The sequence below is a fragment of the Haliaeetus leucocephalus genome, unplaced genomic scaffold, assembly GCF_000737465.1.
Source record: "Haliaeetus leucocephalus isolate CR32 unplaced genomic scaffold, Haliaeetus_leucocephalus-4.0 Scaffold848, whole genome shotgun sequence".
Classification (NCBI taxonomy): Eukaryota; Metazoa; Chordata; class Aves; order Accipitriformes; family Accipitridae; genus Haliaeetus; species Haliaeetus leucocephalus.
In genome coordinates, this window is record NW_010973284.1 from 9,310,627 (window position 1) to 9,326,542 (window position 15,916).

A 15,916-nucleotide genomic window follows, 5' to 3' on the forward strand; every position below is an offset into this window, starting at 1 on the left:
CGTCCAGAGTTTTGTTGTTCTAAAGACTTTTTTTTTTTTTATTTTATTTTACTGCTCAGGAAGGAAGCCAGAGCCTGCGCTTTGACTCCAAGAATGTCGATTACTCATCCTTCCCTGCATTATTTCTTTTATCTCTCACTTTTATCTACCTTACTCCAAATTTTTCTCCCCCGTTCTTTCTCTACTGTTCTCTCTCTAGCCACTGCTTTCAGCTGCTCATCCAAGTTTCATCAAAAAAAATATCTGGCAACTGTTTCTTCAGAATAAAATCCCAATGATAATGTTTATTAAACAAGCCTCCATCCCTCCCCCCACAGAGCCTTTTCAATCCTGGTGTAACCATCCGGGTACCAGGGTTATAACCACTGCCGTAGGACCTGAGCACTTCCAAAACATGAACACAACCACCCTCAGCATACGGCTGTGCTACGAGAATATCGTAACCCCTGCTTTAAAGACGGGCGATGAGAAATGACTCTGCTTGTCCAAGGTCAATAGAGTCCACAGCACAAGCACAACCTACGCTGAGGGCTTTGCCCAGGCAGCCCTTCCCTCTTCCTGCTCTGCATGGCTGCAAGGAGAAGGCACACTCAGCTCTGCCAATAAACATGCCCTTCATCTTCAATACCCCCACACCAGTCAAGCTAGAATTGTGCAACAGAAGTAAAATAATCGGTATGTGACAAGTCGATGACACATTTCCTTAGCTGCAAAAAAAATGCGGGTCCTGGATCACCCGAACGTCGGTGAGCCACCTGAGTACATAGCAGAGAGACTATCAGCAAGTGGTGCCTAACTGCCTTCTCCTCCCAGGGTCTGCAAAATCCATCACACCACCCGGGGATTTCCTTTTCTTCTTTGCCCAGGTGCAGCTAACAACCCAGACACAACTGGCAACATCTGGGAGAACGCAGACCCAGATGTTTCTCATTGACACCGTAACCTTCCCCAGCCTTCGCCAGGGCATGCCCACTCCCCAGGGTGGGCGCCCGGGTGGGAGATGCACACGCTCAAGGGCAGACCTGGGTCCTTACAGTGTTCCTGAAGAGATGACCAACGGTGAAGCATTTTTTTGAATTTAAGGCCCCTTCTTCCTTGAGGTGTGCTGTAAACCTGGGGACTGGTCCGGACCACACCATACGCAGCTTTCCTGGGCTACAACGCCCACAACTTCTCAGTTACATGCAAGCAAGGCCAGCTCAATTTCTCTCTGCCCAGCTCTGTCTTGCTCTAACACAAACCTCCCCTGTTTCCACAGTTAACGTGTTGTTTTCATTTTAAGAGGGGAAAATAATGAGATGGTGGGAACATTACTTCTGGCTAATGGAGACAGAGATCTGCAAACTTTCACGGCTTAGTTTTTCCAGCATATCCCAGTCCTGATCCAAATACCATCATACTTATTTCAGTCCTGGACCCAACATGGGACTGGACACAATGCATTGGCCAAATTAAGGCAGAAATAACTTGTAGCACTTTTCTACTTCACACTCTCTCAGACCTCTTGCTGACATTAAATTTCTGGTCTGCAGCCTCCCTGCTTCCCCCACTACTGGATCTCTAGGTGCCTTCAACACGGCTTCCCTGAACATGCTAGCCCCAAAACTTGAGCGAAGGCAGGCTGCCGATCACCACACCTCTTCTGTAACCAGAACAACTCTTTGAGAGCAACACTTCTGTGCGTGAACCCCAATATGCAGAAAGGAGGAGCAGCACAGACGGTGGCAACCAGCCCCCAGGAGCAGAGAGCGCAGGAGCAACGCCAGCAGTCCTGTACAGCGCTGTGCACCGAGCAAAGTGCAAATCCGAGGGCGAAGAAGCAGGGTTGTAAGAATTTAGCTGCTCATTCTCCCCTTCTCCTGTCTAAGGAGCACCTCCTGATGTATGTAATCCACTCAGGCTGGCAACTTTTTGATTGTGACCATTAAGTTCCTCTGCTTCTGCTCCGCGCCGGGTTACCCAGGTCACTGACTGCTCCTTCATCTCCCCAGTAAAAAAAATAGGCCAGTGGTCAAACTGCCTCTTTGAGGAGGCTGAAGACAAGTGCTCAGGAGGGAAATGCTGTCACCCTGGCTAAGGACTCTGCCGGAGGCTCACCTCCAACCTATAGCACTGGTAATGGGAAGTGAGACTGGTTTGCGAGGAGAATAAACAAGAGCCTGCAGCCCCCTCGATGGTGCTGCAGCGTTTGGCCTGGATCCCTCCAACCTGGGCCGATACTCAGCACCCGAGACGGCACTTTCCGCCCATCCGCAGCCGTCAGGAACCTCCGCGCTGCAAACAGCAACGAGGAGACAAGGTTCCCTCCAGCCTGCATGGGCCAAAGGTTGGCCTGGGTGCGGGGTGGCTCTGCTGCGGCACGGCCAGGCCACCCTGATAAGGCTTTCCCTCACCCAGCCCGAGGTGCAGCACCCAGGATGCCGTTCGCCCCCCCCGAGCCCTCCTCCCTGCTCGCTCACAAACTCCCTCGCATCGCCTCCGGCACAGCGCGGGGGCTTGGGCAGGGGGCCCGGCAAGGAATTTTGTGGAGTCTCCCCCCAAGCAGGACTGGGACAGAAAACTCCAAAAGTAACCTTCAATATTGGAAGCAAGGTTGGAGGAGAAGGCAGAGCTGTAATCTGGTACCGGGTCTTTTCCCATCCCGGCACACCTGCCAAAGCAGGCTCTCCGCGATGAGGGATTATTATCCTATGCCTCCTTATAGTGAGGGATGTTACAGGACAGACAATTTCACATACTAAATGGCTTTGCAAGTTGTTTCCTAAAGCGCAGGGAAACAATACCAAAATCAGATGAAAAGGTTGAGTCCTTTTTAATTAAAAAGATCTTAATTTGAATCAAAGTACCAAAAATCCCAATAGAAAGAAATGGGTCCGTCAGGGCACTCCCCTGAGTTTTACTTCTTGCTCTGTTTACAAAACCTATTGCATTTGGTGAGGCTGTCACAGGGAGCCTTTACCCTGGCAGCACGCTGCTCGCCTGCTGACTGACGCCCCAGCGTTTTCTGTTTTAGTTTTCATCCAAGAGCCACAAAGCGCTCCACCTTCCTTCCAAGGAACAAGCCCGCGCTCGGGAAACCAGCCATGCCAGCGAGCCCAGCATCTGCAGCTGGACGCGTCTTGCCGCCCTCACCCTCCTCGGGGCTGCAGCATCGCAAATTTGCAAAGCACGGGCAAGGCTGTAGGATTGCACCAGCGAAAGGCTCATGCGTGAAAGCTCTTGGGTCTTTCCAGATTAAAAACTTGACATTGTTACTCTAGCGAGAGCCAGTTACTAAGAATCGGTGCTGCTGGGGGAAAGCAAGGACACGGTTTCCAGCTCTTCCTTTTAGGGGTATCGAGAGACACTTAGTGCTTTCCTTTTCCCACTGCAGAACAGCCCGGTATTCACAAGAAAAACTACAAAACACATTCTTGCTCTGCAATTCAGTGAGAAAGCAGATCTCAGCCTCGAGCTACCAAAAAAGGAAGGTTTTAAAACAGTACTGATTAGAAACAATGTCCCAAGTGAGGAAAAATAGGATGGAAGTGTCCCACACCTGAACTCAATGAGCAGTTTCACTGTCACCAGGACTCCCTCCCCATGTTATCTGCGTTTAAGACAATAAATCTCTCTCTGCCTCGCTCCTTCCCAACATTGCTTTTCCCTCTCTTCTGTTGCTCAGGGTACTGCTGCAATTCAAGATGCCAGCAAATGGTTGAAGGAGAGGAGAAAGTGGTGGCTAAAGAAGAACACCCAGCTTATCACAATCACCATCCATGTTTTCAAAAGACAAGACAAAGAAGGAGAGGACAGACACAGATAGTACCAAATCCCACAGTACTTTTTCAGCCAGAGCTTTCAACGACTTGAGGACTGGGTCCCAGAGAAGGACTGGCCAACAAATATCCAGTACCCTAGCAGCAACAGGAAAATACTTCAGCGCTAAGACGTAAGGAAAACTGAATTCAGGGTGATGAATTTGCCCCGAATGTCTGTAACCTGCAAGTTTATATACACAGGGATCGCTCAGGCCAGCAGGGCCATGCAAGCAAACAGCGAGGTTGCATAAAAGGGGAGAAAGACACACATACAGATTACATGTGTAGATCTACAAAAAAAATACACATGCCCTTTTTCAGAGGATGCTGTATAGGAATCCGATCCCACATTAAATTTCCAAATAGAAATCCATTATTCCCGAAGAAATTCAATTGCTTTGCATAGCTGAAAAATGTCCTCAGAAGTCCCCAAATCTGCTATTCCATCCTGAAGAAGTGAGGTGAAAAATTCATAGGCTATCAAGCAAACTGACATGATCAAAGACCACCAGTGACACGAACCGCGGGATAAAAATCGTCACAATTTGCTTTCAATGGCTGCTTTTCTTGGAATATGGGATTAAAAGAAAACAACTTTGCCCCCACTATGAATTTGCATTAGAAATCCATAATAAAAATAAAGCTTAATATTATACAAATGGGTACGGTTCTCTATAGTGCTCCTGATGCAGATTAAGGTTAGACAGATTTTAGATGACAGTTATTTACCTCAGTCTAACACCATGTATGCACAAATGGAATTTATTTTATAGCTGCAGATATTAGCCAGAAAAAAAAAAAAGAGATGAGAGGAAATCTTACAGTCTCACGTAAAATATAATTATGTCTGTTTTCTGCTCCTTGGAAGGCAAACAAAGAGGGAAAGATGAATCTGCTGCTAGCATTTAATGGGACTTGTCTAAATGATATCAAACAAATAACAACCAGCAACAATTCACAAACACCTTCACTTTTATTTTTTCCAAGGGGGAATTCCAGAAACTCTTAGACTTTGTTGCCTTGAACACTTCCACTCCTACAGAGCAGGATGAGGCCCATGCCTGAGTATGTCTCTTTCCTTCAAGACCTTCAAATTATCACAGAAATAGAAGGGGGGGGGGGGAAGCACTAATGCTTATTCTCTCCCTCCTGAAATGCACACCCCCCTGCTTCTCCCAATTCCTTATGCAATCGCCACTGATCAACCAGGAAACTGTTACTAACTCCTGAATTTTGCAAGTTAGCAAGTAAAATAATAAAACAGTGTTTTAACTGTCAGAGATCCTGGCTCGCAAAGTGCACTTTGGTCATTTCCTTTAATAACTGTAGTTTAGCAGTAATGATTTATAATAGTTCATAATATTCTACTAACTGTACTATATTAATAATACTAATACTTTGCCCTGGCCTAGTGTCTTCTGTCAGAAGATATCAAAGCAGCACACGCCGCCGTGAGGGAGGTATCGCTATATCCCCGTTAGGGATCGGGAAACCGCGACTCCGAGCCATGCCCAAGGTAGGCATTCCCCATCCCCAACCCGGCACAGCAGCCGCCAAGTCTGCCTTCGCTTCTCCTGCCACAATTTTGTGATAGCAGTCGAGTCTGATCGATGGGGCTGAAGATTTAACGTGATTAAATCCTTCTCGAAAAGCAAGGTTTGGCCAGTGGTCTGGGGGCCGTGGTTTTGGTGGGAAATACCGAGCAAGATGGGGAGTTTGCCCTGCAATTGTACAGTAAATACCCTCACGTCAGCATTCAGGTGCACGGGGCAAGAGAGGAACAATAAATATTTACTGTGTCCATGCCCATCTCTCCAGCAGGAGACGGATAAATACGACATTGAGGTGTTGCTCGGCGCTCCGAGGACGGCAGTTATGAGCCCTGCCACCAACTCCCGGGGAGTCCAAAAAGGAAGAGAAAGGGGACGAGGCATCGCTGGCATGGCTGAGACGACATGGAAGCTGGCCGGATGGCAGCGGCTGCGTGGGGAAACATTTTGGAGGAGAAAACAGCCCCAGCCCTCCCCCTCAAACGATCAATTAAAAGCCATCCTTCTGCCGAGAGCCCGGCGAGGACAGCAAATGAGGGCTGCGAGCAGAACAGCCGCCCGGCCGGGCTCTGCATGACAATTGATGGGAAGGGGAGGCCGGAGGGGGCGGCGGGGGAGGCAGCCCCGTCCCTCCTCTCACCATGGTGATTAGGTATTCCGAGTGCGCCAGATAGTCCCAAATAACAGAAAGAGAAATATAAACTGGAGACCGGCAGATCCAAGGCAGGCCAGATGGCCCCGCAGCCGGCAGGGGCTGCTCCCATCCAACCCTTCCCCACTTTAACTGTTCAAACATTTCTTTATCCCGACAAGACAATTAAGCCGAACGGCGTGGAAAAGAGTCTCGGCAACAGTTTGCAGAGGGAGCGGGAAGGTTGTTGCCAGAAAAGCAGAAAAAGGAGGCGATTGCTGCATACTCCGAGACCTCCCCCCATGCAGCACACCTAGCTCCACGAGGACGGCGCGTTTTCGGTGGCGTGACAGGGATGGACGCGTGGCCTTCATCGCTGCTACTGTCCCTCTGTCTGCCCACCCCTTCAGAAAATCCACTGTTGCTCCTTCACTCCTCCTACATCACGCAGGGCACTGCACAACGGAAAGCAAACGTTCCACCTGATTTATTTCATTATTTCATAAGCAATGTTAAGCTTGCAATTTCCCGTGGTCATGGCTGATTATTATTAGCAACAAAGCATCACTTCACGTTAGACCCCAAATTTTACTGGCGTTGGAAGCGGTGCACCCCAGCAGGAAGAGTTGTGAGCGATGGATGTGTGCATGTGTGTGTTCCTCCTCCAACCCATTGTTCTGCCACAGAATATAAGAAGATAAACCTTCTTCCCCCCAGCACATGTACATATGTACACACAGAGCTCTCTACATAGGTCCCAGCCCGTAAACACAAAGCCCAACACACACACGTCTGACCGGGTGGGTGACTGTGGAAATTAGACCGAGGACTGTCTCTAAAGCACTACGTTATTCAGGAATTCAAGTTGTGGTCATCATAGCCCTAATGTTCATCACCTGCAGCGCAATTTACATTTGATCAATAACAAACGGGTTGTTTCAAAAGGAAAACTAACTCCATGCTAGAGATGTTCTTTAAAACCCTAAAGTGGAACAAAAAGCTCACTAACATGGCACACAACCTCTCTTGCAGGGGAGAAACTGGTTGCAGGACAAACCGGCTGTGTCCAGATAACCAAGGTTAAATGTGATTATGAAAAATAATAATCAAAATAACGTTAATAAAACCATCCCCACTTGACCCACCAGTCCCAAGAGATGAGCGAGGATTGCAAGCGTGTTCACCAACTCCATCCCTAATCCCCAGGGCGCACCAGGAGCTGGGCGAGAGCCACCAGCAGTAGCAGGGATACTGAGGCTAGGAGAGCCAGTGGCCAGGATGCAGAAGGTCACCTTGACACATCAGGCTGTGCTCCACGTGATGAAGACCAAGCAGCAACAGGAACCATCTTCCGTGGTCCCAGAGAGGCTGGGGGTATGGGCAGCCTTGCAGGGCCGGCAGAGGTGTCCACTCTGACAAGGTCCGGCTCTTTGCCAAGAGATCCCGGCTTCGGCATGGACCTCTGCCTGTCACTTGGTGGGAAAGCGATGCCATGGTGACTCGGTACAGAAGGCCACTGGGACAGATTTTATTAGAAGCAAAGAATAAAGCCGGGGATTTTTTTTTTTTTTCTGATTTTAAAACAGGGCTATAGATCTCTTTTGCAGAAAGGAACATGCCATTTATTTCCACTCCTTCTAGGAATCTCAACTATTGTATGCTTTTTAAAGGAAACCCATAAAATATGTCTCCCAGTGTCTTTAACACATGCTTTACAAGAAGCCCCTAAACTCTAACAAATGGCATTATTTTTCTCAGTAAGCACCTAGGCGAACGGGCCCATCCAATACACATTACGTCTGCTTCTCCCTGGAAAGGTTCCGCTGTTCTACGCACTCCCTGTACGCTCCATCGCTCCGGATGTCCTGAGTACCTGCATTTTACAGCAAGAGACAATTTGGCCAAATGTAGACATCTCAGCCCAATTTGCCGAATAACAAGGAGCACAATCCCACCCAGATGCAGCCCAGAGGAGATGCTCTCCCTTTGTGGGATGCACAGGTACAGGTACCGCTGGCAAGCAACACCCTGCTTTAAAAGTAAGGAAAGGTTCACCCAAAAGACTCAGCAATCTCTACTGCACAGATACATATCTTACGTGGCCAGGTGCTAATCTGGGTTACATCAGCACATAACCCAAATAATTTTAATGAATTCCGCGAATTTCCTCCACTGGTGAAAATGAGGATGAGACTTTGCTCCCATGATGCATAGGACTAAATAGAGCAACTTCCAAACACTCCTGGAGATGAAAATGCCTGACTTTGGATTCTCATTTTGCTGCAAAGTATCTCAAGCGTAAACCTATTTTTCAGGAAAATTAAAACTCAGTGCATTGGACTTTTTTTTTTTTTAAGGAAAAAAAAAGGCACATTTCTTAGAAAATCATGATTTAAGCTATGGGGCAAAACAAACATTTTAATGAGCTATTCAAAAAAGGTTCTTGTGCAGTGGTACAGAAGAATATGCGGTGCAACCACAGTAATTCACCTTCCGTGTAACACAAACCCTTTCAGGAATCTGAAAAATACAACTAAAGGATTGAGCTCTGCAAATCTGAAAAGCACCCATTAGACACGTAAAGGTGTTGCTGATCTAAGAAAATTTTACAATTTTTGCTTGCTGTTGTAGAAAAGCCTTATTACATTTTTTGCCTAGAATCTACAGCCACCTACCTGCAACAGATTCTCCATCAGGAGCACAAATAGGCAGTTTTTACAAGGGGTTATACATAACAATTACACAAGGAATCCACAAAACTTCTCAGGGACCAATAATAAGAGACAACAACCCCCCCAAAGTATGCATGTATATAGAAACTCCAAATACACCTATGCAAATGTCAATGCAAACCAGGATCACGATTATATCTGCAAACTGGGATCTCTCGGATTCCTCATTGCGGAAGTTTTTCTTTCCTAATGGTCAACATCAAAGATCATTAGGATCCTCTAAAAAGCTCCGCCGCTCGCTCTCTCGGCCTCCAGCAAACACACCCATACGTGCGTATGCACACACCAAATAAACTAGCTGTGTTAATGGAGCAAAGTTTCCATGGTGCAGTATCTATATGTGATGGGAATATGATACAGAGCCAACAGACATATTTAGTGTACACTGTCCTGGTAGTTACAGAAGAATTTTAATGCTGATCAAATATCAGGGATGTTGCATTTGCTTGGCTCTACCGTGCAGCAAAGCTTCTTAAAGAAATTTAACAATACGGGTTAAGAAAAACAACACGACAAAACACCTTCTACTTCTGCCCAAGTTTTCCAAGCTGCCTGCAAAGTTTTTACTCTGCTTCCTTTCCCCAGCAAGTCCCCTGCCGCAGCGCTGGCGGCGCGGGGAGCCGGGTGTCACCGTGCCTGCCTCTCGCACGCGCCTGTGCAAAGCCCCGTTCTGCTCCCAGGAAGGAGAGGACCCACGTTCCACACACGCTGTTGGCAAAGGCAACGCGCGGCAGTGGATGTGGATATGGATGCGTCTGTCTGTCCGCAGCTGCGCTCCATGTGGTCTAATTCATTTAACAGATTTACGTCTTTAAATGGGGTATCTGACAGGATTTTGCTAGCAAGATGCATAGCAGCTGATGCACTCTAAATTCGCTTAGCTAGCGGACCCGCTCCTCTGCCGCTATCTCCCGGAGCATTCTTTTGAGCAAGCTTCATTTCCACAGCCAGGTTATATCGATAAGGGAAAGAGCATCGACAAAGATGTCTCTAAGCCTTGCCATCTCACCTGCCTCCCCCTCGGGATAATTATATTACCGGCTCACACACATACACATCCATACACGCTCCCACCTACAGCCGCTTCCCCTACGGACCCAAAAGAAGAGAGAGGAGATGCTGAACAATGAAAGGAGCTTACAGCACAAGAAGTAGCAGGGTCGGGGGTGGATCAGAAGGAGAGGGGGGGAGACAGATAAGAGATCACATTCCTAGTGCAAGCAATACCCGGCTTCTGCCTTCAGTGGGTATCGTCCTACCCTCGCAAACGCCGACATAAAAGACACACTTGCAGCATATTTCAAAACCAAAGAGCGATGGATTTACAAGGCAGGTTGATTTTATGATGACTTTTATTGAAAAGGTACGCTGGGTTTAGGCAGATGCCTTTTAGCGCCGGTAAGTTAGCACAGTGCCTAATTCAAGCAGACAGCCTGAGGAAGCAGCGCCGACAGGGGAGAGAGAGCCACAATGTCTCTATTACTCTCCTCGGCATCATAAAGGGGAGAAGAAAAATCACGTCTGAAAGGGAGAGGAAGGAGCGGCGCAGCAGGTTTTGGTTGAAAAAAAATATAGTAATAATAATAACAACAACAACAATAAAATTGTTTTCTAGGAAGAAAGTTCAACAGAACAAAGGAGGCCGTGTGAAAAGCAAACCACTCACTCCTCGGTCTACACATCTGGGTTTACAGGAAAACTCTAACCATAAGTTAGCGCTCTTCTTCAGGGTACCACGCTCTGCTGTCCCCAGACCACTCCTCATCGTGGGTCACCTCCTAGCTCAGCAAAGCTGGAAGCCTGCCCTTCCCAGAGGAAAGCTCTGCCCCTCTGAGGGGGCAACACCACAAGGGACAAGGTGACGGGGCAGAGGGAGTTACAGTCACGAACATGTGGACTGGTTGCCTTCAGTCCAACCAGCGATCTGCTAAAGGGCACATCACCTTTCAGCCGGCACCAGAGGGGGGAAACGCTCAGAGAAAGCACATGGTGCAACAGCTGATTGAATTGTAAGAACGGATTCGGGTTTATGTCTCGAAGAGGGAGCTTGGTGGCCAGAAATATTCTTAAGTTAACCAGAAGAAAAGGCACTTTTGTCCTAACCTGAGGCACAAATCCTGAAGGTGATGCATTTGCTATAAGAACGGTGTGCATGAAGAAAAGGTCAGAAAGAAATACCCGAAGAAGCAGGGGGTACGTGTTTGCTGCAAGCTCTAGGAAAGTTTCTGGCTACACGCTCCAGTTGCATCCCTGTTTACACGCATATATGTACCAGCATCTCTAGCCTCGCACTGGGGCACGGACAGCTTTCTGCATGGTCAACACTGCCTCTCCAGCTGTGTGCTGGAAGACGAGTTTCCTTCAAGAGCACCTCACCTTAAAACGTCCACTTAGAAGAGACAAGGCAATACTGCGTGGCTGAGCTTGGCAGGCAGGAAAGGCTGGTTTTCCTCTGCCTTCAGCAAGAACCACAGCACTGCGGGACAATCACCTGTTGACTATCTCAACGAGGCGCAACTAAAGAAGAACCAACAAGTCAACGGAGGTACTTACATCTGTCACTTCGGTCTTCGGGACTGGATGAGGTCTCCCGGTCAGAAATGAGGCCAGAAACGGCAAAGATCTTCTTCCCCGTATCATCAACTTTGATGGAGCCGGGGGAGCTGGAGGGGAGCTGCGTGCCAAACTCGTACTCCTTCCCATCAGCGTCCGAGAAGCGCAGATGGGGCGAGTCAGTGTCATGGCAGTTTTTCAGGCGCTTGGCCGGCGTAAAGGCCGACTGGTAGCTCTCCCGGTCTTCAGTAGATGCAAAGGGGCGGAAAGCCCCAACGCCGCTGTGGTTCAACATACTGATCGGGGTGCAGTCCAGGTTGGGGGGTGCGAACTGGGGGTGGAGGTGAAGCAAGGATGGAGGAAAGTCACGGTTTGCAAACGCTCCCGGCACCCCGCCTTGCCGGTGATACATGGAGGCAAAAGTGTATGAGCCATTGGTAAAGGGAATATGCACGTCCTTATCTGCTGACACGGGGACCCCAAAAGGCCTCGGCTGCTGGCAGGGAATGGAAGCATCACGGCTGGCTTCGGCGGTGGAGGCGAGAACCATCAGTGCTGGGGACGCCAGCGGGTTGGGGAGATAGGGTGAGTTCTCCATCTTGAACGCTGCCCGGTGTAAGTCCATCGGAGTCTCTTTCCTCAGCAGGATCACAAGCGGAACGATCTTCCCCGGAAGGAAAGCAAAGCGATGCCTGGGAATGGAGCGGGGAAAATTACTGGAGCATCATCACCCTCCAAACGCTGGAAGGAAACAGAAAAGAAAAGAAAAACACAACCAGTTAGGTTTCTGTGCTCCTCTCTCTGGGACGCTCCAGCAGCAGGGTGGCCACATGCATTACAACCCACTGGCCGGAGACGCACCACTGTTCTCATTCAAGAAAATCAATAGACAACTTCACACACTAGTGGAATCAGCTCTGGCCCTCCATGTTAAAGGATATCAGCCAGTGCAGATGAATGAAAGGCAGACCAAACATAATAACATGCAGATTTAATAACCGACTAATAAACAAGGTTCGGTCTAAAATTAAGATAGTAACTCCAAATTATGGTTGGAATTTTATATGGCAAAAGAGGCACGTACATGTAATTGCAGTAAACTTAAGAAAGCCCACACATACACACACCACTATTTGCTTGGGGGTGTGCACATGTGGAACCAACATAAAAATATCTGTTGTACATAGTTACCCAAATAAGCCGGCGTACACAGTTACACTGTACACCACACCTAAGACACACACAACAGACATGTATTTTCTCTCACTCTCACAGTATATATGGGTAGGTAAGAACTTGCACACACAGCACTTGATAGCATCGTGTATATATACACACTGTTGGAATGTAGGAATGTGACTGCGTATGGGTGCTTGTGTGTAATACACGAACACCCGTGCGTACACACACGGTCCCTGTTAGCCAAAGGGGAAGAGACTTCCCCAGTAAAATGCCTGGCGTCTCTGACGATATTTAAAATCATAATGGGTGCTTCTGCCATCTGATCTCTGCAAGCGTCTGCCTTTCGGGTCGGGGACAAGACAGAATGGATCAGTAATTTTAGTTCCTAATGCACTCACTCTTAAGTAGATTTGTAAACTGCCCTGGATGTGCCATTAACATTTAGAGGAAAATGTTAACAAAATTTCTGCCTCGCATCTTGCGGAGCCTCCTAGGTTGGCTGCAGCCACCCAGCCAGCCACAACCCCCTCCCGGGGTGAAAGAAGGGAAAATGCTGCTTTCTGTATCTCCCTCAGTTCACTCCGGCTTTTTGTGTTGTTATTTTCTCCCCCAATCAATCTCGTGTCTTTTCTTTTAAGCTTCCGCCGCCTGCCATTCAGGCCCCACAACCCAGCTTAAAATACAAGGACTATAACTTTGAAACAATATACTAGCCGCTGGAGCTCAAAGGGCCAGAAAAATCATATAATAATAAAAAGCTGTTACAAATTGTGCCTCTTAAATCCAGAGGGTCAAACATCTCAAATAAAACTTAGTGAAAGAGTGTCTCCCTAATGGAGTGCCTTTTGTACTCCATGAATGAGGGAGCCTAGGTTAACAAAGTGTATGAAATCCAGTCTGTGGCTTTAATGCAGTTCAGTGATAACATTTCCTCTCTCCCATCCTGTACCCAGCCGCTCCACCGACTGGTATTAATTGTGAAGATGAGTGGACATCATCTCTCTGCTTCCTCATTTGGCACCCATCCTTACAGACATCATTGCTAAATTACCAGATTATGTATCTCGCATTAACGGATTTGCTCTCTTCCAAATTTTAAATAACTTTCCCGTCGAGTTCTCGCCATGGAGAGCGAGGGGGAGAGGGAGAGCGAGGGATGCCAAGGGCATCCTGGTCAGCGCTGCAGTCCTGGGTACACTCGCTCCACCGCTTGACGCAAGGCTGATCGAAAACTGGAGGTCAGGAAACTGCAGCCACTGGCAAATTTGGAGTTGCTGGGGGCTTATGCAACCGTGTAAATATATATATACACACGCATGATTATATAGCTGAAGAGATGCATGCAAATGAGCCACCGTTCTCCGAAATAAACAATCACTAACATGGAAGTGAAACTGAGCAGTCACGGGAAAACATGGATTTCCAGGGGAAAAAAAAGCATCCACCCCTGCCTCCTCTTCTATTTTTACTTGTGCTATCACCCCATTACGTTAAATGTATTTCATAAATTAGTAATCTGGCCGCAACACTTGACACTCCTGTAGGATACCGTGAATCACTACGGCCGTTTATTCGTTTGCAAACTTCATTACACCGGGAATAAATCAACACATTACAATATCTCAGCCAGCCAAATTTAATTTTTTTTCAGCTCCCACTTCCTTTTTCGTTCTCTCTTGCTCCCTTCTCGCCCAGCACCTCCCCACCCCCAGCAAGACGGACAGATTAGACTGCGGCGGACCAGTCATTATGAAAATCTATCGTTAATACACTCCCAATGTCAAAATGTCATAGGTTTAAATAGAGAACCCCAAAATAAGAAAACTAACTGACCTTCTTAATTAAAAAAATATGGATTGCAGGGTAATCAGCTGGAGGGAACATTTGGGTGCCGGGAAGGCAGTGGGCACAGGTGGAGTGAGGAACTGCTACTTTTCTGCCTCTATGCTGATTTTTTTTAATTTAGCACCTCGCGCAAATCCAGATTAAAATAACTCCAGCTATTGATCCGAGCAGTGGAATTGACATTAATTTTAGTTCACTTCTCACTTTGCAAAGGGATCAATAGGAAGTAATAACAGCTGACATCCCCGCTGAAAGGAGGAGAAAAGACGGGCTAGAGACAGAAATCGAAAAGCAACCAAATAAATCAGCAGCTACTTTTCCACGGCATCAGACAAACTCCAAACAGATTGCAAAAAGTCTTTGTTGAATTAACTAAACAAGGAGTAGAGGGAAGGGGGGGTGGAGATCAATCTAGGAAGCTACATAAACTGTCTACCAAGTATGAAGGTTAGACGGACAGACTGAAAACAAACTCTATTTTTTTATTATTTTTTTTTTCATGGCTACCTATATGCACAGTTACTGGTTTTGAGAGCTACCCTGTTTAAGGTGTACACAAATTACCTGTGTAAACGTGTATGTTTCTAATAACAAGGCTAAAAACACCACAACCAAGACAAATTGAATCAACAGCCTTTAGCTCTGAACCATAAAAAAAAAAATCTCTCACCAAGGAACAAGTTGTAATCAGTTATCTCTGGCTCAGTTTTGGTTCCTCTCCTTACGAAGGTTGTAGCACTGTGCTGAATTAGTTAAGAGGAAAGTCTGATAAAAGTAGGAGAAGCCATGACAGAGCTGGATTTAGCAGGCATCACACAAACACCCAGCAAGTGGAGAAAACAGCAGTGACCACTGGTTATAAGCGTAAAACCCACTTGCTAATCAGCCTGCAAAGAAACACACACATATGCAAGCACATGCACACCCCATATGCAGCCACCAGATCTGCAAGTCTTTTAGTAAAATGTTACTCAGAGTTCCTATTACTAAATCACCTCTCTGCTATCGATTAAAATAAATAAAGCACACCACTCTGGTTTCTACAACAGGTTGCATTTTTGTGGTCTCTCAACCATTTCCAAATGCCAGAGATTAAAATAATGGGGCAAATTAACATTTTTCTCCCTCCAGAAACAAAGTTTTCTTGGGGAAAAAAATTAATTAACAAGCTAAGAGGAAAAAAAAAGATTAAAACAATAGGAAATCCAGGAAAATTGATGATGCATGTAAATTAGGAAAGACCCAGAAAAAAATCACAATATCCATTTACATTAAAAAGTTTTTTCCCCATAAATGTCAAGTAGGAATTTAGAAATATGCTCTGCGCAGAAAAGCCAAAGATTATAAAACAAAATAATGCCAGCTGTTTGGGGATTTAAGTGCTCAAATGGATTATATATTTGAACCAAACTGGATTTCCTTATAATAAATAAAACAAATGCAAGCTCGAAAGCCAACAAAGGAGAGCTCTCATCACTGGATTAAGATACAAAGGAAAAACAGTTAATTTTTTTTCCAACGCGTGAAATATGCCAACTGCAGCCGCACACCCGGGCAGCTGCTGTGAAAACCTGTTTAAGGGGAAAAAAAAAAAAAAAAAAAAAAAATAGGAGAGCGGGGAGC

General features: G+C 46.8%; 1 protein-coding gene across 2 annotated transcripts in view; it reads right to left on the reverse strand.

Moving 5' to 3' along the window:
• Positions 1-11,891, reverse strand: part of RNF220 (ring finger protein 220) — a 228,043-nt gene extending 216,152 nt beyond the window's left edge. For both annotated transcript variants that reach the window (XM_010582480.1, XM_010582479.1), the window contains exon 1: positions 11,267-11,891. In XM_010582480.1, coding sequence (XP_010580782.1) covers positions 11,267-11,891 — 625 coding nt within the window. The remainder of the gene's footprint in view (positions 1-11,266) is intronic.
• Positions 11,892-15,916: the final 4,025 nt, after the last annotated feature.